The sequence below is a fragment of the Apis laboriosa genome, unplaced genomic scaffold (assembly GCF_014066325.1).
Source record: "Apis laboriosa isolate Shangri-la unplaced genomic scaffold, ASM1406632v1 scaffold34_cov151, whole genome shotgun sequence".
In the NCBI taxonomy this organism is placed as follows: Eukaryota; Metazoa; Arthropoda; class Insecta; order Hymenoptera; family Apidae; genus Apis; species Apis laboriosa.
In genome coordinates this window covers 4,460,495-4,487,792 of record NW_025222928.1, presented here as the reverse complement: position 1 = coordinate 4,487,792, position 27,298 = coordinate 4,460,495, and the positions used below count along the sequence as shown (strand labels likewise).

Below are 27,298 nucleotides of genomic sequence, written 5' to 3'. Positions count from 1 at the left end.
TTTTTTTTTTTTTTTTCCATCGAGAACCGAGCGAAACGGTGTCACGAATAAAAGCGAAGCGTCAATCGAAATTTGTGTCCGTACGAAGATAGAACCGAGCGAAATACACGGGTGAAGATAGAAAGCGCGCGCTAACCAGCCTGGTTATCTCTCTAAGCCCTCCTCAGCGTTAATCTATCCGAAATATTGAATCGTGACGAGATTGACGAGTTTTCATTATTTTTTTTTTCTATTTTTATTTATTTATTTTTTTTCCTCCTAATTTTTTTCAACTCGACGATTTTACTTTTACTTTTACTTTTTTTTTTTTTTTTTTCTTTTTTTTTACGCCGCTCCTCTAATCAACTAAACTAAACCGAAAAAGATCAGCGGGGAAGAGGGAAAGGGAAGGGGGAGGGGGAGGGCACGACTTATTTACAAACTTCTTTTTAACAGGAATAAGACAAGAGCGAAGACGATCGGGTGCTCGAGAAACTAAACGAATCCTCCTCGATGAACGTTTTATCCCCTTTGCCACTCGAACCTCTTCTCGAACCTCGCATTTCTATTGCTCTATTGATCCTCGAACGTAGAGATACATCGCGGAGATCGTTCGATTTTGAAACGAACTCTTGAAAAAAAAAAAAAAAAAAAAACGAACATTTCTAAACGAACTCTGAAGGCGCGAGTTAAGATTACTCGCCGATCCTACCTAACGTAACGTAACCCTTCGTGTCAATCGTGGGAAATGTACGAAATGTATATCGTATACTTTTTTAATCTGGTCTATCGTGCAATACTCCCTCCGCTAACGAATAATTATATCGTTCGCAACGATCATTAACTCATCATCACCGATCGCTACTCGTTGCAAAATCGAGAACGCTTTGATAAATTTATTTATTCGTGTGCACGTGTGTACACGTCTCCTCGTTATTCTCTCTCGTTCACTCGCTCATTGTTTTTGTTTTTTGTTTTTTTTTTTTCCTTTTTTTATCACACACACATACGTACATACATATACACTCTCTGTGTCTCTCTCTCTCTCTCGTTCGTTCAACAATTTATTGCTTTCGCTATAATAATAAATCTCTAAAGTCCTCTAAAGCGTCGTAAGGAGAGATTATTAACATTAATGGCGCGTTCGAACCGAAAGGGAGATTGGGGATCCCCTCTGCCGGTTTCCAGAGAAAACTCTGAAAACGTTGCAACAAGCTTGTCGTCGATCCTCTTCTGGCGAATCGAGCGATCCCGTCGATCCTTTTCTCAATCCCTCCAATTTTTCAAATCGAATTTCTGAAAATATAAATATATTAATTTATTTTGTAAACAGTTAATCGTGAAGGTAGAGAGAATTCTTTTTTTTTTTTTTTTTGACGAGGTCGATTTCTATTACCCGAATCGATTCCCTCCGACGCAAGATCGCTCGACAATTGTTGAAGAAAAATAATTAAGCCCTTGTCGCGTTTCCTCGCTCTTCACGTCCCACAATCACACCACGCCGTATCTCGTATATCCAATGATCGATTTATGAGATGAAACCTGACGTTGTCGGCGAACGATCGTCCAAGCCTGATCGCCATCACCAGGTGGTGCACTTGTTGGGGGGGTTCATTTTCGTTCCGAGCGGGCAACGGAACGCGTCCGCGAACGCTTGAGAGTTCATCATTATACCGTTGACTCTGATGTTTCAAAAAAGAAATCACGAGATATTATCGATATTATCGAATGTTTCGTTCGATAATAAGAGAAAGAAGTAGTGGCGGATTATGTTAATCGCGATCAATACCTTTCGGGCTGAGGTGTGTGGTAATCGAGCTCAACGGAAAGAATGTAGGCCTCGGCAGTCATGTTGGAACAGTAAGTCTGGAAAGGAAGATAAGAATCAAAAAAAAAAAAAAACTTCATCATCTTCTTCTAATTCTAAATTAAAAATCCTAAAATGCTGCTTTAAGTTAAAGAAATTGATAACGCGTGTCAATACGGCGCGAAAAATCGAAGAAGATCCCCTTCGTGACGAATATTGATTTTCGATAAAGCAACAGAGAGAGAAAAAAAAAAAAAGGAAAAAAAAAATAGTCGTAAAAATGCAACGAAATTCAAAATGGCTGTGCATACTGACGACAACGCTTGGATATTGGACCGCGTATACGCAAAAGGGAAAAAAGGGAAAATTCTTTTTCTTGCAAAAAGCCACGTCAACCTCCACGTCGTAATAGGAAATTGAACGCGTGACGCGTACGTACAGTCGGCATACGTGGAACGACACGTGGAATTTAAAATATCTCGATATAGGAAAGGGGAGGAAATAATAAAAAATTTGAAGGAAAGGGGGAAACCAGCTAATCTCGAATCGATGAAATACCGGCCGATCCGTTTGTTTACCTGGGCGGCGCTTATGAAGAAAAGCTGGCTCGCGCGAAGTCCCTCCAATCCTGGAAGACTTCGATCCTTGCCGTTCGTCAAAGTGTGCCAGGTTTTATACGAAATCTGCAAGGCTCCGATATCAGCTACGTTCTCGTTCCTCGTCACGTTCCAATCAAACTGAAACACGTTTCATCCCTTCGATTTCACGACCGCATACGACAAATTTACAAGGGGATATATATATATATATATTTTTCCCAACCTGTACAGCAACGTCGTTCCCGTAAAATTGAACCTTCCTCCAGAAACTCCTGGCGTAAAGCCTCGCCACGCATTCGATCCTCGCCTCCAACCTCTTCCAAGACTCGGGCGTGATCCAGAGCCATTGATCGACGTTCATATCGGGATCCAATGGCAGTCGGCGTCGATGGAGGTCGAAAGCGTGGAGGATCTCGTGGCCGATCACGGATCCGAGGGTCGCGTGCGCTGCATACGCTGGTCCACCGTCCCAGGACCACGACCAGGCTGTCATCATAGCCAGTGGGATGCCTGAAATCGACGAGCTACTTTTCCCACCGTTCCTCAAAGAATGGAACAATTGGTTCAAAAGTTTTTCGTTTTTTTTTTTTTTTNTTTTTTTTTTTTTTCTTTTTTTTTACCAATCGTGTTCGTCGATGATTCGTAGTAGGCGTTCACGCTGTAGGGATGACGACGCCTGCGAAAGTAAAGAGAAATTCGTTTATATTCAAAGTATTCGCGCGTTTCGAGTAAAACGTTGGACAGATGAGGCGGTTTCTTACTTCTCGGTCACGTTTCTCCTCAAAACCTTGTCGTCGACGGTGCGAATCTGTTGGAACCGTCTCAACACGGTGTGGAAAAAGTCGTCCGGATCGATGTCCACCTGTCGAAGGCAACAGAAGGGGAAAAATTTAGGGTAATAAATAGGTATCGATACGCGGTTGGAATGTGAAGAAGAAGCCGCTCACCTCGGCCATTTCTCGGGCCAGTAAACTCTCGTTGTAGAAACCAGGCCACACGTGAAATCTTCCCCGCAACGAGTTCAACTTCAACAACGCCTGCGTCCTCGTCTCCTCGTCCAGCCAAGATTTCACCAAAATACGCTCGGCTACTGTCTCTTTCACGCGCTCGAACAGCCCCCCCACCTGTTCGCGACACCAATAAAATTTGTTTCGTGCGATGGAGGAGAAGGAAATATTTTTATTTTTCTTCCATCTCTCGTCTTAACATTTCTAAGATAACTAAGCTAACTAAGAGCGTTCGTTGGTGTTCGTGCACGAAAACGAGACTATTTTTCATCGCCTTACCCTGTTCGCTAGGGTTTCTAGATATTGAGGCGTGTACTGCTGCACGTAGAGAGCGCCCACGACTTCACCGAACACATCCTTGGTCAGTTTGAAACAAGAAAGCTTCCAATCCTTGCTCCCCGTCACGTTCACGATGTCGTGGAGAGTGTCCGTCGCGTACAGCAGCAACAATCCATTGTGAATAATCCTTCGTAACAAGATGCCCTCGTGAGTATTATTCTATTAAAACCTTATTTACGTTTACGATCCATCTCTCTTTCTCTCTCTGTTTCGATCAATCCTCGATCTAGGATCGGCCATAACTTTTTGTAAGGATGAAATAACGAGCCTGCGAGAATAGGCACCGAAAAAAAATATATATATATATATATATATTTCGTCGGAAAGTATAATGGCCTCGTGGCTATAATAATAATGAACAGCTGGCAGCGAGAGCATAACGAATTAACGTTATCGATTCCATCGAGGCTCTATGGTCACGCTACCATAAATACGAAGCCATTTAAACGAATTCGAGGATATTCTTTATGCCCGTGATAATATTATACGCTCTTTAACTTTTAAACTCGTGATCCTTTTATTTTTAACTGCGTTTTTTCTTCTATGTATTTTATATACATTGAGATGTATCAAGATCGTGCTTTCACAAGTCGTTCCACTACTATGATAAAATGGTACTTTTAAATTTTCCTTATGGTTATGGAGGTATGAAGAAGTATCTAAGTGGAAGTCAGTGATGGGCAAAATTACAAATAAAATTATTTGAAAAACGTAATAATAATCGCGAATAATTATATGTCGAACTGTCGAGGTTTTTACTAAGAACGAATCAACTATAATAGCTATATGATAAATGTTATTCGAGCATTTTAATATCAAATGATTACTTGAAATAACTTTATTCGATTTTTCAACGAGTTAATGCTCGATTTTGGGATTAATAATTTCCAAAAATATTGGAAAATATTTTTTTTTTTTTTAATGTACGACGATAAAAATCTTTTTAGACCGGGGACAACGATAATTTCCGCGTACATGGAAACAGCATTGGCGCAGATGCGCCAAAATTTTCTGACGAAGTATAATGGACGAATTAGGCACCGATTTACGATGCATGCTCGCCGCTGGTATCAAAATTTATGATCGTGCTATACGTTTATTAAACGCGGTGCTACGACACCGTGCGTACGAAATTCTCTCCTCGTAAATGTTATACATTCCCCCACACCCCGATACCATCCATCTATTAACAAATCTTCGCGACACTTTAACCTTACCTTTCGTTTCCAACCACTTTTCGAAATGACTAAAAATTACCGCGACGCGATTTAAAACGTGATTCGAAATTAACTTAGCGCATTTCTTTATACGTAATCGAAATTAATGGAGGGAAAATTGGAAAAGTTTAGATATTCAATATTCACGAGACGTTGCAAATGCGCTTCGAAAAAAGCGGAACTTGGTTCGTAAGGACGGATAGATGGTTGGTTGGTAGAAATTGGCGAGTGTCTCGTTCTCGTTCCGCGAAATACCTTCGACAGTAATTATCGCTGTAGCTGTATCCGCTCCCTCCATTTGCGTAGTGTCTGTCTAAGAGAGATAATAGCGAGGAACGAGCGTAGGCTGCCAAGAGTGGCGTTTTGGAATTCTCGAATGTTTGCTCTCCTATCGGCATGCTCCGCTATTGCTGATATTAGGAATAAATTGGCAAAGTTCGAAGTCCACGATTTGTCACCACGTTCATCCATTTAAATAGGAAATGAGAAAATTACGCGAAAATTGTATCATTTACTATTGTTATATATTATAATTGTGGAAAAATCGAAGGAAAGTTTCCACATTGTAAAATGTTATCTGTTGCTTCGTGCTTTGCACCGATCGAAAGAATTTCAACGTTCTTTGCTGGAAAGATCCGCGTTCCACCGTGTTCACCGACCGAATAACTCGAGTCGAGCCGTCTTCCAGCGAATACCGCCACCACAACCACTTATTTTATCTCTTTTCGCATCTTTTTTTTTTTTTATTGTTAAACAACTCGATCAAGGAAATCGATTTACCAATTGAATTCGATCTCTCGTCGAAATAACGAGATATTTCTCTCTCTCTCTCTCTCTCACACACATATACAAATTTACTCTTCTAAACTCGTTGAGAGCTTCTATCGAAATTTTTCGACAAACGATTCTCGAGCTCGAGTTACCACTTTACGAAGAAAAGCAAAGCGTCCGTCTCGTTTTTCACGCTTCGAAATTGTATTTTTCTGCCGCCCTTCTTAAAACTGTCACGCGTAACTTCGATCGAGGGTGCGAATTCGTTTCGATAGTGACCGCTTGAGAGGAAGTTGCGGTACGCGTATATGCATTATGCAAATGCAAATGCCAGTGCCATCAAAGTGAAATTCGGCTCACACGGAGCGTGAAAGTCAACGAAGCGTGGTGAGAACCTCGTTTCGTGCGATCGGTTTACGATTCGTGGTAATCGATGTTCAGAATATTACTTCCTCGCGCAGAGTTGCGGAATTATCGGGAAAAATATGGAATCGTGCGGCTAATAGAGGAGTTTGAAAGAATTTGACGAAACTCATCCACGTATTTTATCTTTAAAATACGTTAAGGTCTCGCTTCTCTGTTTTTTTAATAACTTTTTAAACGTTCAACGGATTATTGAAAACGAAATTTCCTTAACAATACAATATCGTATATCAGAGTTATCCCTGTTCTAAATTCGATAATTAATTATGTCCGTTTGAATTATAAATTTTGGAAATTGTCGAGTCATCGAGACTATTATCCTCAAAGAGCCTGCTTTTGTTCCATTCGACAAAAGAGAAATTATGGGGGGATTAATTGGGCCGAACGAAAGGCGAATTAATCGTGTTTCGATTCTCTCTTTGTTCCTATAAAGTGCCTCGATTATCGAACGATATATCAATTTTCCCCCGGCGAATCGATTCTTCTTCTTCGCGCTGCGAAGACGAGTTTCTCTTTTTTCAAACCCTTTCACAGGGTCGAGGATCGAGCGGTTGTCAGAGAATCGGGGAGGAAATGTGCGAGGGAAAATTCGCAAAAATCGTAGAAACGAAATCGTTCTTCCCATCGAAGTATCGAAAAATCGAAGACTTTAAGAAAATTATTTTAAAGAACAAGAATTCGACGCGATCTTGCCAGGAGGGATGATGCTGACGGTCGACAATAATTTTACCACGACAAAAAATTATCGTCATCAGTTTCTAAGCAACTTTCCACGCTTGCAATCCGTCACGATGTCAAATGACACCGCGTTTCTTAATAGACTCCTCGTGCACTCGACATTCGATTCATATTTCCCGTCGTATATTCCTTCTTCATACCTCGAATATCGAAAGTAAACGCAGTTCAACGCAATAAAACCTTCCGATTGGCCGCGTTTTACGTCCCATTAATATCCATAATTCGTTAGTCGATTCATTGGCCGAATGGCCGATATTTACTCGGCTCGAATCCTCAACTTCCGGTCTATCGACCGGAAAGCTCGTTATCAATAATATATATGTATGCATACACGCGTATTTTGAACAACAGCCAGCCAGAACTTTTGTAGAGCACAACCGTTATTTATCCAGGGAAAACAGGACAGAACTAACAGTTCAGCCTCGCGTTTATAAAATTATCATCGGCTGTATTAGCTGATATAACATTTTCCGATGGTTGTTGACGAACGTGCGGCGAAAGGGGAGCGGATACTACGTGTGAATATTTCAATCCATTCATCATAATCATAATAATTCAACCCGATTTACGCGCCCATTTTTACTCACGTATTTCGTCGTGTGAATTATTTAACGTTTACGAAGAATCCATTTCCATCGGATAAAAATGTCCACACTGGTTTCCTCCCATAAAGAAGAAAAATTATCGAAGGGATTCGATAGGGATGTTATCGAAAGTAATTTCGATAGGAGGAGCGATCGTAAAAATTGCAGGTGCAGTTACCTTCCATCGTTATTTTTAATGTCGCAGGCGATTCCGTTAATAAATAGCGACTGCCTGCGCCATCGTAAAAAAAAAAAAGAAAAAATGCCGTTTTCCTAATATTTTCTCGCTTCATCTTCGGGAATAATATTTTTTGTTGCGATTCTTGATGAAATAGAAAGTGTAATTTCCTCTAGACACTAAATCTAAATTTCAAACTTTATCCGTTTCGTTTACCCACGTTTTGGAATGATAAAGGACGAAGGTCTCGAAACAATGGTTTCGTTCGCGAATAATCATTTGTTCAAATCAAAAGATCAGCATTCGATTGCTGGCGAACAGCTCGAGTCTTTAATATCCACTTAATTTTGCCAAAGAATCGAATTCGCCCTTTTGTGGCAAAAATACGAGCCAATGGACATCAAAGTCTGAGGAGCCATATTTTCGCGGATAAATTGCTCCCCGATCTTTCAGAAAACCAGAAATTCGCAAAAAAAAAAAAAAATAAAATAAAATATCCCTTCGCCGTTAAAATTTCTCGCGAGCTCGCATTTTTCCAAAAATAAAGGAATTTTTTTTGAAATAAATTTTCAAAAAAATTTCTTCTCGATCCTCCTCCCGCCAGTTTCTCCTCGGTTTCGACGTTCGAAACGGAAAGATAGCGGATGTTTTCAGGATGAATTCGTATCGTAGCACCGCTCACCTCCTGGAAAAGCGATTCAGCAGTTTGCCAAGGCTGCGGAAGTAACGCGGGGCGGTAACGTAAACGTAGACCAGCTGATCCTCGTAGCCGTAATGGGCCCGATCCCGATTGCGGCTGCTGTGATTGTAAAGATCGGCAGTGGCAGCGCCTAGAGTGGCGTTCAGCAGCGTCCCCCACCTTATCTAACCCGGGAACGAACGGGACCAAGTCACTTTTCCTCTCAAAAATCGCCTACGTGATCGCGATACAATAATGTGTTCGACCTTTTACTCACATAACCGAAACTCTCCTGGAGATAGGACATGTTGAACGGCACGTACACCCTTTGGTCCACGTCCACCCAATTGTACAGATCCTTGTGCTTCGGATATATCTGGGGATCAACATTTTAATCGTGATGAATAAATTCAAGCCTTCCTTTTTTTTTCTTAGTTTTAGAAGGCTTGAATGATTATTATTTGGGTAAATCGTGATGAATAAACTCAAGCCTTCCTTTTTTTTTCCCTTAGATTTAGAAGGTTTGAATGATTATTATTTGGGTAAATTGTGATGAATAAATTCAAGCCTTCCTTTTTTTTTTTCTTAGATTTAAAAGGCTTGAATGATTATTATTTAAATAAATCGTGAATAAATTCAAACCTTCTTTTTTTTTTCTTAGTTTTAGAAGGCTTGAATGATTATTATTTGAGTAAATTGTGATGAATAAATTCAAAAGCCTTCCTTTTTTTTTTCCTTAGATGGCTTGAATGATTATTATTTGGGTAAATTGTGATGAATAAATTCAAGCCTTCCTTTTTTTTTTCTCTTAGATTTAGAAGGCTTGAATGATTATTATTTGGGTAAATCGTGATGAATAAATTCAAGCCTTCCTTTTTTTTTTCTTAGATTTAAAAGGCTTGAATGATTATTATTTGGGTGAAAAAAAAGGTATTTATCCTCGCTCACCTTGCTGAGAGACAGACAGAATTGTAACAGCAGATCGGTCTCCGATGCGCGATCTTTCGGATCCATACTCTTCGGCAGGAAACCTTCGACGATTCTGTGAATCCTTCTCGATCTTAGCTCCTCCATCTTACTCTGAAAATAATAACCGTCTGCTCCGTGAAATCGTTCGATTACGACGAACCGTTTCCCGTGTATTTAATCGGTCGAGCGCGTGTAAACTGTGCTCAGAGGTGAAGATATTCGCTTCGAAAGGATCAGCTGGTATCCCTTGATCGTCGAAGGATCAGGATCGTGAAACGGAAGAAAGGCGTCGTATATACGTCTTCATCCGCGGAACAAGAAGAAGAAGAAGAAGATCGATGATTCTCGAGAAGGCGAAGGGTCGAAGAAGCCACAAACGGCGAAGGCGAAAAAGCCTCGAAGATATTCAAAAACTTTCGCGGCGGGGAAATGGAAACTGCATTGTTTCTGAAAATACGAGAATCCAAGAAGTTCGAAGTTTCGTGATTAAAAACTCCGATCGTTTCGAAAAAAAAAAAAAAAAAAATACAGAGAAACAAAAATTCGATCCAATTCGCGCGATATCCGGGGAAACTTTTACGAATGGAAAAATTGAATTGGATTAAATCGTTTCTGAAAATAACGGGGGGTGAAGCGAAGTATTCAATCGATTCGACCCACGACGATCCAGAAAGAGAATCGAACTTTAATAAAAATTAATCGAACAACACGATCAAGTTTCCGAGAAGAAACTTTCCCGATAAAAAATTAAATCGTCGTAAATTGAAAATACAATTCTTCCAATGATTCTTCTTTCTTTATTCGGACGCTCTTCTTCATCGCTCGAGATACGAATCGATAGAAATTTTTAGACGCGGACTCCACTCGGAAGAGGGACATAGGAATTATTCGAGCGTAAATAATTTCGCAAGAGATCGATGGACGCTTCCGGGTATTCTCGAAGAAAACGAGAAGGGTATAAAGAAAAAAAAAAAAAAAAAAAATGAAGAAAAAAAAGGAAACGATCGAAAGCAACGTCGATAAGACTGTTCGACACCGACAGGCTGTGTTCCTCTATCTTTGCCACACTTTTCTCACACCGGGAACTTTTCCGCTCGAGGAAAGCTTTAGCCCACCCACGGGAATTCGCCCCTCTGTTGGATGAACTTCTCGAAATGCTTTCGTATATGCAACGTAACGGCACGACTATCGAGCAGATTTCTCCCTCCCTCCCTCTCTCTCTTTCTCTTCCTCCTCCATTTATTCCTCCCGAGTGGGAACAAGTTTTCACGCGTCCCCCTGAGAACGTGGAAACACAGAGCACGCCGAAATATCTTCCGCTGAGATATCGTTCCTCGCCATTTTTTTGCAATCTCGTACTTTTTACAAGAGTACGATGATTCCTTGGAATATTTGTTCTTCGACCATATTTATATGTATATATATATATACGATCACGAATCAGAATCGTTTATAGCCATCATCTTTTATACAATCCGATTGAAAGAAGAGGAGAGCATTGCGATTTCATGCAAGATATCTTCTCTTGCTCGTCGAACGAGCATCTTTCCACGCGATAAACCGGAATCATACGTTTAAAGCGCGAGGGATACGAAGAAAAATATTGTAATTTCCGTTTTATTTCCAACTTGTATAGAGAGATTCGCGAAATTCCATCTCGATTTTCAATATTCAATTCCAAGGATTTCTCCTCTCCTTTCCACCATCCCTTTGATCACGCGTCGAAGAACGTCACTCGAACGGCCATTCGACGGGGATCGAGACGCAACTCGACACTGTTTCCAGTCATCCCCTGTCCGAAATCGGGCATATATAACGCGATTTTCAATTGGATCAAAAGAAACGCCGTCGAGTATGAAGTATAGGCTCTTATCGCAACCTGCGAATTCCTTCTTTCCTCTTGCCATCAAGATGTGCCATCAAGTACCAAGTCGCGCTCTCCTCCTCTTTCTCCGCGTTTTATTCACTCAGCGTGCACCACATTTCTTTCTCCGCGAAAAAAGAAGAAGAAGAAGAAAAAAAAAAAATAGAAACGCGACCCAATTCCACCCCAATTTTCGCATCGATCCCTAGTTGATATGGATCCTCGGCCTATCCTCCACGTGTTCCCCGCCATTTCTTTCAATAATAAATGAAGCCATGGAGGGGGAGGAGAGGGGACACAATGGTATGGTAACTAAAGCAATATCCGCCTGTTCGTGTTTTTTTATTCGCGCGGAGGGGAATTGGAAAGCGCGATCGAGGATCCCGTGTCGAAACGAGGCGAAGAAATCGAGGAAGATCCTGTCCCGAGGAAAAATTCATTCGAGAGAAAAGGGGTGGTGAAAGAGAGAGGAGGGGGGAGGGGGATACGTCTCAGTTACGTGGAGATTGGCAATCGGATATTCCGGATATCCATTGGAAACTCGGCCCACTTTGTTCTCTGCTGATGGAAATTTTGAAAAAGCAATTTTGCCGATCTCCACTTTTGCCGAATTTAGAGACGGGCGTGGTGGAGGCTTCGCCTTCGAAGTAAGGTAATGAGAATGAGAGGAGGGAGGGAGAAGGAAGTCGAAGAGAGAGGAAGGTTCCAGAATCCGGCTGGGTGGATTCTCGAGGACGAACTGTAAACGAACGGAGGCAAATTAATTAGCTTAGCTGGCTCGATTGTTCGCAATGCTCTAGAAGAAGTGTATCAACGCGGCAAACTTTTCCTTTCTGTCTGAAATTTTCACTCAATCGATCGAAAAAAAATGTTAAGTATTTTGAAAGAAAATATTATATTTCGTTAATTCGAAAAATTAACGCTTAAAATTTCATTCGGTGTTGACGAAATCGTGCTTTGGAAATTTTGGAAATATGTTATCTCGTTAATTTAAAAAATTGATAACATTTAAAATTTGTTGAATGGATCATCAATTAGGTTCGATTTTTTTTCTCTGGAAATTTTGCTCGAAAAATCGAACGAAGGAATGTAAAACGTAGATCTCGTTTAATTCGAAAAAAATTAAACCTTTAAAATTTTTTTCTCACTCGATGAAATTTCGCCCGTGGAAATTTTAAAAAATCGATCCAGGGAAGAACATTCGTTCGATATTCAAAAAAATGTATAAAATGTTCAAAATCTGATTTTGAACACGACGAATTTTATCCAACGATTGAAATTCTCATCGTTCGTTTAAAAATTTTTACCAATGAAAACGAGGGAACGAGATTGGAATATAAATTAATAAGACGAATCGAATAATTCTCGAGCGAAACGTCCTTATTCTTTATTCTCGCCGGCTTAACTTACTTACTTTCTAGGAGGATCTAGAGGAAACGCGGTAAAAATATACGTAAAACAGCTTACACGCCCGTGATATAAAACGGCGAAACGGTGAATTTATTAAATCCAGGCTGCGACAAAGCCGGCTTCGCGTGGCCGCTCATCGTTTTCAGGAATTAAGCAAAATGGGCTCTGTGTTCGTTTGCTGTAATTAGCGGAACAAAGAGCTCGGCGAAAATTGCGTCTCGTTTTGGTTTTCATAAACTGGCTTAATGTAATTGCCACGCGGTATGTAAGGATATACGTTTCACTTTGAAGAAACACGTCGTTTTCTCCCCTCTCTGCCTGAACAAATTTTTATCTTTCCTGACGAAAACGTCTTTCCCTTTGAAAAAGGGGTCGACGAAGTGACTGGAGAATTTTTTCTCGACTTTTCAGAAAAATAAAAGAAAAATCTCCTTTTCTTGGCGCTTTTCCAATACAACAGTACTAAATATTGTATTTCTCGTATTATTCAAACGGATCTTCTTTTCTTAAACAAGGTCCATCCTGCAGATCAGATCGCGCAATATAGAACGGATTATCAAAGATGGAACGCGACATAGCGGGGAATCCTCGAGGCAGCTTCTGCTGAGGCCACGTGGGATCATTAATTTAAATTTCAATTCGATTTGCATGTAACGCGTCCCCCACAAGCGCCGGGGGAAGAAATCGTCGTGGATGAAGAGGAAACGGGTGGATGAAGGGAACGGCTGCTCGGATCGGCGTCTAAATCCACGACTATTTGAACGGGCCCAGGATGCATTTAGTCGAATTTCCAGGCTTAATTAGAGTGACGGTGACGAAATGGTGGAACACGATGGCGGATATGAAAGCGAGCCGAGTGGCTGTGAGGTCGGGGATGGGTCGAGAATAAATCGTGGATGAATAGTTTCACGGACCAGACACGGCGAGCTTCCCCTCTGTATCGATTCGACGTCTTTCGAGAATTAATTCTACAGGTTAAAAACAGGTATAAGTTTTAATATATCGATATTTTCGTCTACTTCGTATATTCGTGCGTTCTTGCCCCTAAAATCGAGTGTTCAAAGGTGAACAATATCTTGTATATCGGAATATTGGACGAAGAACGGAAAATTTCCCGGGAAAGGAGACGGTAATGCCATTTTCATAAGTCAATTTCGTTTCGAAACGTTCCATAAGCGAAACTCGAGGGAAAATATCCCCTGTTCCACGTGCTGTGTATTTAGGCTTTTTTAAAAGTTAACTCGAATTTCTTCTAGAGAAGGCTATCTGCAATCGATCGTATTATAGTATTCGATGTATAATATCTTCTTATTTAATAGTGCAAAGGATATAAAAAAAAAAAAAAAAGAGACTCGAGAGTGACCGATGAGAATTCAAAATCTTCAAACATTCGAAAATTTATTGAAACATGCGAATGTAACGTCGCGAGTTTAAATCCGCGCCAATTTCCCTTAAGTTTAAATGTCTTCCGTGCAACGTTTGCTTTCCACTCCTCGCTCAAACAGCCGCGAGATGGTTTCATTTGTAAAGCGAGGGGGAGGGATTTGCCGGAAAGGCAGAAGCGACAGTCATATTTACCGCGATAAATCGGCGGAAAAACTGCTTATTACGCAGATTCATCGCGGAACAAAGTTTCTAATCCCTCGCGTATATCTCGCCAGTTGAAAATTGTCGCTCTACGTTACCTCGATCGAGTATCTTGACCGCGCATCGATACCCTCTTTTTTTCTTCTTCTTAGTTAGTTTTTTCTCTCGAACAAGGAAAGGAGAAATTACGAGATCGTTACGATAAAACTTTCCTATGTAAATAATCGGGAATAAAATATGGAAAAGTTGAATTAACAAGTTGGAAAATATTCGGACGAGCCGAGGACGCAGATACACGGAGAACGAAACCGCAGCCATATCCGGTCAGAATTTTCGCGCGTTTATTCCGGAGAAGTTACACGAGACTTTTAATTACCGTCGTCGTCGATTCGTCGTCCTCGCTTCGTAAACATTGCGGGAAATTTCATTAAAAGCGTGGGGCGGGGTGGGAGAAGGGATGACTCGATATAGCGGAACCTCTCGCTTTATTAATCGAGATCGTCGCGCGACACATTCCCCCCTCTGCGTCCAGGGACTTTGCCTGACTTTCGCTTCGATCCGATCGATTCGACCGAATTGAATCGGCGTGACGAACCGATTCGATAACCGGCAGAGATCGTGGAGAGAGTCGACTCTCGAAGGAAATCCTATCGAAAATTAACGAATTCGATAGGGGAAGAGAAAGGAAAGGAGGAAGAGAGAGAGAGAGAGAGAGAGAGAGAGAAATAAAAGGAGTAAAAAAAATAAAGCTTGGATCCAATTTTCATCCTCCTCGAGCTGGCGAATCGCGAAGAATGGGAATCCGCGTGTAAGAAACGAAACGAAACGAGGTCTCTGGCGAGGCAACGTTCGATTTTTGATTGGGGGAGAGAGGAAAAAAAAGAAACGAGAATGTTCGAGAATATGGTCGAACGTATCTCGCCAAGTCAGTCAACGACGGCTATTAATATTCATCGCGCGAATTAATATCGATGCTGGCCGGCCAGAATTCGAATATTTATCGGGCTTTATTAAATTTAATCGAGCCCGTGTATCCGAATGTTCCGTTGTATCCGATGAAACCCGCCGAGAATCGAGAGGATGGTAACTATACAATGTTAGGACGAATCGTGCTTCTTTTCGATCCATTAGGCAAATTAATTGGATAATTTATATACGTGTATCAATTGTTAAGAATCATCGAATTTCGAGTGAATTCGAGTGAATTGTTTAGACGCGAGCACGTGTGCGTGTAATATTTATGGACCAAGCGTAGCGGTTGCTCGTCGTAAATTATACGTATTATAGAGCTTTTAAGAGAGCCACGAAGAGGATGCGCATAGAAAATTAAAGCCTCTCCGAAATACGCGAGATGAAATTCATTTCTTGGATGTGGAGTTCGGGTAAAAATTTTTGGGCGATGATTTATGAAAACCGATTTTTTCCTTTTTTCTTTTGCAATCCGTAATATAACGATAAACGCAGGAAATTAACGCAGGGGAAAAAAAAAGAATAAGAATGGCTGAGAAATTATTAATTAATTTGAAATTTGTATTTTATATTATCGAAACTTCCCTTTTCGTCATTTTCAAATATTCGGCAAAACTGATTTCCCCGTTTAATTTTTCCCCTCATTTTCCTCATTTCCCGATCTCAATACAAAATTTATTCACATCGCATTTTCAATACAAAATATTCACGTCGCTCGACTGTGTATTTATCGCAGCAAATTTTATTCTCGCAAAATTTATCATCAGATGATAATAAAAAAAAAAAAAAAAAAAATCTTCATTTTCACGTAACTCACAATCATTCTCTTTTAAACGTTTTCCTTATAATTAAGAAGATCAAACGACATCAAGATCCCCATTCATTATGAACAATTAAGAAATATAGATCGTCGAAATTGTATAGTTATGATAGGGCTGCGAGTGTCTCTTAATTAATCTCTCGAGGCTGCTCGAGCGGTCTATACCCTTTCCTCCCTCTTATCCTATATTTCTACAGCGGCACCGTTCATTGTGAACTCGAAACGAAGGAAAGAGAGCCTCGCACGCGAGCCATTTCCCTTTCGAGCTCGACTATACACGCGGCCGCGTCGAGTTCTCGATATCCATTCGAGAGGATCCGCGGCGAGAGGGTAAAGTCGAGAGGGCGGCTCGAGAGGGCGGCGGATCGGTGTTGATTTGAACGGAAAGCACCGATCCGCCGCGTGTATACACCGATTGTCATGGAGGGGGAAGAAGAGGAGGGAGGCAAGTAGGGCAGCAACGAATCCGGCTATTTATTCGGCCGATCTTTATCCGATCTCTCGTGAAATTTCGTTCGTTCGTTGGTGAACGAGGTGGCGCGTGTTTAAACTTATCGAAGGGAGAGAGACTCAAAAAGAGTGTCTAAAAATTTAAAAGGGATTGGAAACGGTGAAAGAAGAGGAATTGGAAAAAACGTGTAATCATTTATTAAACGTCACGGTTGAATAGATTCGAGACGATGGTTCTCCATTCACCTTGGCTGAATTAATGTTCATCGCGTTAAAGACCGTGAAAAATGGCAAATGGATTTACTTTCTGTATTCTTATTCTTCTTCTTCTTCTTCTTCTTCTTCTTCTTTTTTAAATAGAATAGAATTTTTTCGATCGATCTCGAATATCGATCACTTTCTAGCGAGGGGGAGGGGCAGAGCAATATTCTTGCGACTCGTTGATTAATTAGCGAATCGTCCGTTTAACGCCAAGTGTAATAAACAATCATTTCCTTTTCCAAACTCGAGTCAGGAGCGATTGCAAACCTTCTCTTATTCGACCCGCAAACTCTTCAATTAAATTGATACGACTTTTAATTGTCCATCCACGAAAGTTTTAACGACTTTAATCCGTTTGAAATCCAATCAAAAAGTTATTCGATGTATATACCTTCATCGTATAAAATAAATTGACGAAATTTTTTTTCTCCTCTTCCCTCCCCTCGTAAAATTCGTCCCCGGAGAACAACACGACAAAAGTGTAATATTAATATTAATTACGAATTGTATTAAGACGCGTTATAGATTCGCGTAGCATTGTTGAATTTGCTAATTTCAGACTCGACGTTTTGAGGGAACGAGTCCCTGGTTAATTAAGCCCCCTTGTTTCCGCGTTACAATTGGCCGAGTTTTGGTTTCGCCGTTTCTTTCGAGTATATATTTTTTTCAAAACAACACAACCCCTCTTGCGCCGTGAAAGAGAAACATTCTTTCGGGGTCTCGGCGGAGGAATTTCTGCCGGGAGTCGTGCTTCATTTACGCCACCGTTTCGCAATTTCGTTTCGGCCTCGGCCTTTGTTTAATTTACCGGCCTAGGAAAAGGAAAAATTTTATCCCTGGCCGAAAAAAAAAAGAAAAAAGAAAACAAGAAAAAGGAGGGTTAAATTTTGTTTACCCGTCCGTGATGCATTTTATAAAGAGGGGAAACGCGAAAAATGTTCGTCCGTGAACGCGTATCGCTCGACTTCTAACCTCGTGGAATGAATCAATTACGAAGATTAAATTCCCGGAAGCGGGCGAAAATCCGCTTCAATCCGGACGGTTTTATCCGCCAAGAAAGATTATTATTCTGGCGGATATATCGTCAAATTTACGAGGAAACGCTCCCCTCGTAATTCACCGTTCTCATAATCATTACGCCCAATGCATCTCCGAGTTCAGGCTACCATCCTTTGCTTAAAACTTCCATCGAGAAATTAATTATCCCGAAGAGAACCGGTGTTGTTCCTCCATCCTCCAAAGTTGAATGACCCCCTCGCTTCTTCGTTAATCGCTTAACAAGCGATCGAGGCAGCGATAAATCCAAAAAATTATTTCTCCCTCTCCACAATTTGCTCTCTCGTCACAAATCCAACAATACGAGAATTTTTCGATCGAACGAAATCGATGCGGGTGGACCAAGTCGCGACCAAGATTTCGTAACCGAGATTTTGCAAGAATTTCCAGAACCTCCTCCTCGGACACATCCTCAGTCATCGATCTTTTTCTCCACCCCTATTTCTCTTTTCTGTTCTTCGCTCCTGTAAGATCCTGTTTCCCTTCCGTTCCCGCGGAACGGTGCTCTTCATTCATCGATTCATATTGCGAAATCAAGCGGAATCCCACCCCCCTCTCTGAATCTCGCAATCTCGCGTGTAATCGTTTTGAATTTCTTCCATTCTCAACGGGCTAAATTGATGGAAATGCTTCCGCATTGCTAATACGTTCGGAGAAATCCGCTTCACCGTGGATTATCGCGGAGAAAGGTATCCGAGAGACGCCGCTCGATTTCGTCGATGTTCTCGATTTTTTTGGCAGACTCGAGTATTCCAGACATTCTGATTATTCGAATATCTCAATATCGCAAAACGCTGGATGCGAAGATTGTATCTCGAACCATACACGTAACAACGTACGTAACAGACGTCCAGTTTTCTTATCATGGACGAAAGAAGATAAAATTTAATTTGAAATTAACTTTGGTTTCATAGAATGAAATATCGAAACGTGTTGAAATGGAAGATAAAAAAGATCGATGAGATCTGCAACATAATTGGCATTATTATCTAATATTAAAAAATCTCTTAGAAAAACAAAAGTGTGAAATTAAAAATTCGCTGCATAAAAAGTATGGAATCAATCATCAATCATTTTTCTTTTATGGAAAAATAATGGAATGCACAATTATAAAAGAATATGGGAATATCCGTTCGTTTAAGATTTGATCGAGTTTCGTGGACAACACAACAATGGAAACGTCAAAATTTAGGGCATCATCCCGCAATAATTCCCTTCGTATGTATAATAGCGTCGTTATTTGGCATTATGCCTCGGCCTAGTCTCCATTGGCCTAGGTAACACTGGCGGATACGATCTTAGCAAATCACTTGCAATATTACCGTTTCCCCCGCGAGAATTAATTCCAGTCTAAGTGTTGCACCGCGAGACAGTTATGACTCGGCGTCGTAAACTGAACCCGTAACTTGTGCCAACTTCTTCATTTGCCCGGTACGTAGCGCTCGTCGATAAGGTCGAATTCGAAACTGTATTAAGGGCAGCCATCTTTATTATATCGAGGAAAGGGCCGTGCAGAGTGATCGGCTCCAAATTGATCGAGGGAAAATTCAAACGAGTTTTCTTTCGTGCAACTGGAATCCACGAATCATTATTATTTAAACGAAGAGGAAGGGACAAGGAAATGACAGGATGGATTGATGGGGAAAATTTAATAGTTGAAGTTACGAATAAAGTTATACTTACAATAATTGCAAATAATTGTAACGTCAAAATTAATGATTATAATAAGTACGAATAAATGTTATTTAAGCGTTTTAACGAGTAATTATTTAAGATAACTTTATTCGAAATTTTTACTTTTTCAATGATTTAATGGCCAACTCTGGTTTGTGATATCGAACGAAGAATTGTTCTGTGTTAGAATTTTATTTGTTCGAGAGAGGAAGATAAATTTTAATTTCATATCTGAAGAAAATTTAAAGAAGCTTAGAATCAAATTCGCGATCGATTTAGCAGTAATGGATTTAAGTTGCGTTTCGAATAACACGTGCTCGATTGTCCTTCATCGATTATCGATCACGAAAATCGTGCCCCATTCTCTCCTAACTGTATCTATAAATCTGTGTGTATGTGTACATATTTATTTCGTTACGTCATGCTAAGGCTTCGTGAATTATATATCACGAATTTCGCAAAGCCGTAATAAAGGAGACAAGCGAATAAACGCGTCGATCGTTTCGCCCCGCTTTTCCAAACCATTTTTCCAAATTTGATTCATCGTCGCGTGTCATTTTCCCCTCGAAAACGGGGGGAGAGGGGGGGAATTGAAATAGGAGGAGGAGGAGGAATTAATTACTCGAATTCGCGGTAGAAAGGAATCTTCGGGGAATCGCAAGAGGAGACCGAGAGGAGAACCAGGGGCCAAGAGTTCTTCCGAGGGGACTCTCTCTCTCGAGTTGCCTCGTAGTTGCACGACGAGGAGTCCACATTTCATCTTAATTCACTTCCTTGTTTCCATCCCTCGGGGGGGAAGGAGGGCGTGAATCGGAGAAGATGGAAGCATAACTCGTCCGCGAGATAAATTTCAATTTAACCGAGTTGGAGAAAAATTCGCCTCTCTCCTCCGAGCGGGTCAATCTCGATTCCGAGGATCGAGCAGATGGGGGAGCGGATCTGGGGTAAAAGTCTCGTAAGAGTTAGGTTAATCAAGACGGATGGTTATTTCGATTCTTGTCCTCGATCGCGAGCTCGAATATTTGATTCGAGATCGGTTGATTTCGGTCAGTTAACCGTGTCGCGGGGAAATTGCGACCACTTAGAAAACCATATTCGAGAAACGAGACTGGCGTAATGTCCTCGAGACGTCGATAACGAGCGCAGAAATAAAAATCGTACGTTTCCACTATGTAAGCTTTATAGTTCCATATACGGGTATATGCGTTCCCATTTTCCTTTTGACTTTTCGAATGGTTTTATATATATATATATATAGATATATATACATATATCTAATAGTATACACAAGATTAAACTTAATGGTATCGATAAAAGCTATTCATATCGTTTCACGAATCGATTTACGTTTGTATGAATAAACTGCAAAAAGACGATATTATCTTCCATTAATGTCAAAGCTTGCGATTTTTGAACGTTCTTTTAGAAGAGAGAGATTCTAAAATTTCTTAAATTTTCCTTTTATTTTGTAATTCGAAATGTCGAGCTTGCCGAGATCTTCAAAGGAAAGCTTTTTCCTTTTTTTTTTTTTCCGACTTTTTTCCTTTTCTCTTCTCTAATATTTTGAAATTAAGATCTTCAAAGGATCAGATTTTGTCTCCTAATTTTCAACTTTTCCTTTTTCCCTTTTATTTATTTTATTTTTCAAAATTTTCAAAACTTTCGAAGCACCTCTGATCACAATTTATTTTTTTTTTTCTCTCTTTCACATACCTTCAAAGAATCTCACGATCAGAATTTAACTCTCTCCATTCTAATTACAATTCCTTTCTATACAACAAATTTACTTTTCCATTTCCATCCGTGCATTATTCAATTTCAAAAGATCAAATTAAAATTGAAATTGAATAGAAATCAGCTTTCTAAAAATCTTTCGTCTCCTTTCATCCGGTCATCCTCTGAGGAAAAAAATGAAAAAATCTATGCTTGAAATTAAGATCATCAAAGGATCAGATTTTGTCTCCTAATTTTCAATTTTTTCTTTTTTTCTCTTTTATTTATTTTATTTTTCAAAACTTTCAAAGTACTTGTGATCACAATTTCTTTTTTTCTCTTTCACATACCTTCAAAAAATCTCGCGATCAGAATTTACCTCTCTCCATTCTAATTACAATTCTTTTCGATACAACAAATTTACTTTTCCATTTCCATTATTCAATTTCAAAAGATCAACGAAATCAGTTTTCTAAAAATCTTTCGTCTCTTTTCATCCGATGTCTCGTCATCCTCTGATAAAAAAAAAAAAACGAAAAAAAATCTAGGCAACAGGATCGTCGTAATGGATCTACAACGGATATTAGGAGGACGTTTTGCTCGAAACGCGATTCCCACGAGACGATCGGGCGTACAAATTCGCGCGAGATTTATCGCGTGGTGGTGGAAAAAGTATACCGTAATAAAACACGCGACACGGCACCTTTCACGGGGACAGAATGGCCGCGTTGAGATATGTCTTTTTTCTTCCCTCCCTTTTCCTCCGAGTAAAGCGAGACCGTTGTCTTTAATTTGGGACGAATCGCATCTCGTGGAAATATCGTTCACAATGCTTCATTGCGTCGAGTCGTATCTCTGAAAAGTATTTCTCCTTTCGAAATTGATATAAGTCGATATGTGAATTACGTAGGATTGTGCAAGCTCTCTTGATTCTCACGTCGATGGCAACAAAGTTTTCGGTTCAATTTTGAGAATCGTTGAAATGATGTTACGTACGTACAAACAAGGGAAGTCCAATTTTATGATAATACAGCGAAAGGATATTTGATAAATACAAGAGACATAACATGAGAAGCAGTTTAATGAAACTTCTCATATTTAACCTCCCCCTTAGATTAAAGTAGAACAAATCGTTTCCCGTCTTTCCATTTTTCTTCCACTTCTTTTCCCGTTCCTAGTTCCATTGCCGCCCCAATTCTGTTTCACTGAAACGATCTCCACTTCAATCGAGATAGATAACGAAACTTTTCAAACACACGATCTAACGATTTTAACAACGCAACGTTCGCCTCTCTCTCTTTTTCTCTCTCTCTCTCTCTCTCTCTCTCTCTCTCTCTCTCTCTCTCTCTCTTTCTCTCTCCCTTATGCGAAACTAATCAATCGAAACGAAATTTGTTTAGTGGAATTCTTTAGGTTAGAGATGTTTTTGATACAAACTTTTCACGCGCAATGTGAACGATTTTTAATAGTATATTTATCTTTCTATTTATTCGAACAAACGATTGAAAACCATTGAAAACCGCTCTCCATCCTTGCTCTCTATCGAATCGAATCGAAATTTATATCAAATAAATACACGCACAATTTTAAATAACGCGATGTTATTCAAAAGACAAAGCCAAATTTGTTCGAAAAAAATCCCTTTACCAAACTAAATTTATCCTAAAATTATAGAAATATCTTCAATTCGCAAAGCAAAAACAAAAAAAACGAAATGAAATAAAATTCACTGAATAACATTCGCGCTCCAGAAATTTCGATTCGATTTCGTTATCGGATCATCGGCTGTCTTTCGCATACGAAAAATTGCGTCCCCTTTGCGTTGTCCCGAATTTCGAAATTCCATCGTCCAAAGACAATTAATCCCCCAAAGTTGCAAGCAATTTCTTATTCTTCACAAGCGAGACTTGTGTGCAGAGGTAGATAGACTATTTTTAGATGTTGAAAACCATAATACTTTATCCGGAAAAGCCTCGTTTTCATACTCGGTTTGTTTGGTTTCTTCTCGCTCGTCACGCACCATTCACACCTTAAGAGATTCCATCATCCGTTTATGTACACACGGCCTGATCGTGCATGCACGCACGTACACATTTTTCTTCTCTCACAAATCCACGATATTTAAACCGCGAATCATTTATAAACTTCCTCCCTTCGCGACGTCATGTCTCGCGTTCATTCAAGCTTCCTCCTTCCTTCTAAGAGATCTTGAAATCGAAACGAAAAACGAGTCGAAAAATGGGGAGTAGGTTGGTGAATGGGACGTGGTGAATTTATCTTGATCAGAATCCTCCTCCTATGTTTCACTGATGTACACATTTGTGAGACTTTCTTTTTTTTAACTTTGTGTATGCGTGAAAAGTGGCTCGTGTTCATTATTTTACAAGGAAATTCGAAAAATGGATAAATAGATACACGATTCGTGCAGAATTTTTTAGAAAATCTCTTTTAAAGGGAAATCCATTATCAAAGTTTTCGTATTCTTTCGTGTTTTGAAGACAATTTTTTCCTGGAAACGAATAAAGAATAATAATAAAATCCGCAAAATGTATCTTATATTAATTAGAAAAGTACTTTTAAGAATTTAACACGTATATTTCTACAATTTTAACTTTCGAATACTTTCCCGTTCTTTTCGAAATAACAAGTTGCAAGTATCGATAACGTTATAAATTATTCCCAAAGCAACTACAGTAGAGCAAGTATAAATGAGTTTTCGAGAATGTTACTTCTCCGTTTTCTCGATCTCGCTATTTTTTATCGAGATAACGAGTGGCAGATATCCGGCCACGATGGCTTATTCGACGGGTAGAGGCAACCTAATTAGCTCGCCGACGTTCCATCGATCACGTCGGGCCGCATACCGCGAATACTTATGGATTAAATCGGCACTATCACGGTTAATATCGGGATTGAGATTTCGACAGAATCGACAAGTAGGTCAAGTGTACCCGACGTCTCGGCTTGCGGCTGGGCCAGATTTCTTCGGAACGCATTTACGTTCCACGAAAAAATGAGAAAAATCTGCGATTCGATCTCTAAATTCCCGACACCGTATCCTCTCTCTGTCTCTCCCTTTGCTGATTGTCTCTCGAAGCGTCAAAACAATCGAAAATATACTTGCAAAAATATTTGTTTATATTTGTACATATAATTTGTATTTTTCCTTTAGTCAATTTCCAAGAGCAAGATAAAAGTCAGATTCATTAAATAAATTTCTTTATTTTCAAGATCCTGCTCATCTCTCGAGGTATTAATAGTACACTTGCAGAAATATTTGTTCAATTCTTCCTATTTATATTTTTATATAATTTTTCCCTTAATCAGTTTCCACGTGCAAGATAAAAATCAGATTCATTAAACAAATTCCTTTATTTTCAAAATGTATATCCTGCTCATCTCTCGAGGCATCGAAAGAATATTTGCAAAAATATTTGTTCAATTTATATTTGTATATATAATTTGTATTTTTCCTTTAATCAATTTCCAAGAGCAAGATAAAAATCAGATTCATTAAATAAATTTCTTTATTTTCAAGATCCTGCTCATCTCTCGAGGTATTAATAGTACACTTGCAGAAATATTTGTTCAATTCTTCCTATTTATATTTTTATATAATTTTTCCCTTAATCAGTTTCCACGTGCAAGATAAAAATCAGATTCATTAAACAAATTCCTTTATTTTCAAAATGTATATCCTGCTCATCTCTCGAGGCATCGAAAGAATATTTGCAAAAATATTTGTTCAATTTATATTTGTACATATAATTTGTATTCTTTCCTTAATGAGTTTCCACGTGCAAGATAAAAATCAGATTCGTTAAACAAATTCCTTTATTTTCAAAATGTATATCTTGCTCATCTCTCGAGGCATCGAAAGAACACTTGCAAAAATATTTGTTCAATTTATATTTGTATATATAATTTGTATTTTTCCTTTAGTCAATTTCCAAGAGCAAGGTAAAAGTCAGATTCATTAAATAAATTTCTTTATTTTCAAGATCCTGCTCACCTCTCGAGGCATTAAAAGTACACTTGCAAAAATATTTGTTCAATTCTCTTCCTATTAATTTATATTTCTATATATAATTTCTATTTTTTCCTTAATTACGCAAGATAAAAATCAGGTTTCATCTTTATCTTGAAGATCGCGAATAACGTCATCGATCCACTTTTAAAATATTTTTCTCTTTCATTATTAATCATCGATGAACGCGGTGTCCGGAAGATCCTCTCCGTGAATCAAAACAAACGTTTAATCCTCGAACTTCAGTTCCTCACCGTGGAGGAACTCGAACAATACGTCTTTCGAATGCAAACATAATTTGTACTCGTCCGTTATATCGGCGAGGAGGGAGCGCAAAGCCGGGTCGATCAGTCATCGCGGCTTGATCGCAACGCTCCACCCTCTCCCTCCCTCGTGCTTGAACCGAGTTTCGAAACGTATTAATTGATATTCGAGAGGGGTCCCAAGTGCTTGGCCCCGCGATTCTCCAAGACGAGAGCTCGAATCCAGCGAAATTAATAATAATTTCGATCGTATCGATCGATCGGGACGCGTTCCAATTTCACTCGCAGAGGAGGGGGCGCAATTATCCGCCTCGAGCCTTATCGGCTTCGTTCGGACGAAAGTCGTGACGACAATGACGGACAGATTGGTGGAGACACACCAATGTGTGCTCCTGTTATTCGTAATACGTTTCGACGTTTCCCATTATTGTTACGATAAAATCCTTGCGCGAATAGATACAAACAGACGGTTTTATGAGAGAGATCCACGTTGTGCGTGGATTTATTACGCGTTATATTGCGAAACCAAGAGCGAAGAAATTTAGCCGAGAAAATGAAACGAGTGAATTTTATGTTCTACGGCATATTATTAATATTAAGTATAAAAAAGAATATATCTTTGATATATATAATAACTCGGAAGAAGAGATAATAAGAATTATTTTCACTCGTTATTGGATATATACATGTTATCGATAACAATATCGATAGTTTAACAATTCAATGGAGAGGTGGATGTTTCGTCGATGTTTCCATTTGGTGGAAAAAGAAGAGAGAAATTTATTAGCGACGAGGATTTACGACAGATGGTGACGAAAGAATCGATATAATTCAGAGGAATCGTAGCAACACCGCGGAATCGTTCGATGATACGTGATTTATTACGCCGCACAATTTACGAGAGAGGAGAGGGGATGGAAGAACGAAAACGAACGTACGAGTAAAATATCGTTCGAAGCTTTGGAAAAATTTCCCCTTTCTCCGAAAGAAATCCTCGATAATTTTCTCGTTCGAAATCTTTGCCATCGAGAAAGAAATTTAATCGAGTGATCGAAAGGAATGGCACATCGATGTTTTATATTTGCTCGGGCGAGAGTCAAAAGGAAGAAATTTATTTATCGCTTGACGATGAATATCGATTTAAAAAAAAAAAAAATTAAAAGTATCATACGTAGAAATACACGAGTCTGATAATAACCCCAATAATTGTCTATAATATTTAATACATTAGATTTAATTAATTTATTCTTGTAGCAAAGGCGCGCGAAACAACGCATTTCCATTTACACGTACGTATTACCGGTTATATGGATCAATACTTACATATAATAGAAGCTTATCAATTCAGTTAATCATTATCGCGTTCCATACAATATTCCATCGCGATAATGAAAAATATTGGCAATTGTGTAACGCGTATCGCGTTCGATCATTCCTACTCGACGATATTAAAGATCAATAATATAATCGGTGTTTTGATTCTCGCTGTGTTAAAGGATGGCGCGGATTGGACATCGAGGCTCGTGTATCAAAAGGAATTTGCCGGTTGTCAGGATACAATTACTCACGTACCTTGATCATGGTATAAGCTCGGCTTTCCTCGTGCACCGCCCTCTTTTGCTGCTTCTCCATCATCGAGTACGCCTTGGCCCATCGTAATCCTTCTTCCTGTGACACGACACACTGCGTTCAACGTTTCAATAATCGTTCGATAATCTATCGTTCGTGCTTACTACAAAAAAAACTATCTTCCAAACAAATCGCCTCGTACGTTAAATCGCGACACCATACCTCTGATCCCTTCCACCCAAATATTTACCCTCGTTCCGTCCTTCGATTCCGTGCTAGGCGTACGTTTGAACGGAATCGAAAACGGATCGCGCTTCGCTGTATTCGCGCGTAAACCTGTGTACA

General features: G+C 39.6%; 1 protein-coding gene across 3 annotated transcripts in view; it reads right to left on the bottom strand.

Annotated features, from left to right (window-relative positions):
• LOC122714831 (neprilysin-1-like) overlaps window positions 1–27,298 on the bottom strand; it is a 73,558-nt gene continuing 46,260 nt past the window's right edge. For 2 of the 3 annotated variants that reach the window (XM_043936524.1, XM_043936526.1), the window contains 13 exons: window positions 26,957–27,052; window positions 9,270–9,401; window positions 8,599–8,697; window positions 8,325–8,506; window positions 3,672–3,858; window positions 3,333–3,509; window positions 3,147–3,247; window positions 3,006–3,061; window positions 2,609–2,895; window positions 2,365–2,523; window positions 1,769–1,845; window positions 1,376–1,661; window positions 1–1,275 (listed from right to left, as the gene is read on the bottom strand). In XM_043936524.1, the coding sequence (XP_043792459.1) occupies window positions 1,562–1,661; window positions 1,769–1,845; window positions 2,365–2,523; window positions 2,609–2,895; window positions 3,006–3,061; window positions 3,147–3,247; window positions 3,333–3,509; window positions 3,672–3,858; window positions 8,325–8,506; window positions 8,599–8,697; window positions 9,270–9,401; window positions 26,957–27,052 (1,653 nt within the window). In that variant the 3' untranslated portion in view covers window positions 1–1,275; window positions 1,376–1,561. The remainder of the gene's footprint in view (window positions 1,276–1,375; window positions 1,662–1,768; window positions 1,846–2,364; window positions 2,524–2,608; window positions 2,896–3,005; window positions 3,062–3,146; window positions 3,248–3,332; window positions 3,510–3,671; window positions 3,859–8,324; window positions 8,507–8,598; window positions 8,698–9,269; window positions 9,402–26,956; window positions 27,053–27,298) is intronic. The other variant, XM_043936525.1, reaches the window with a different exon arrangement.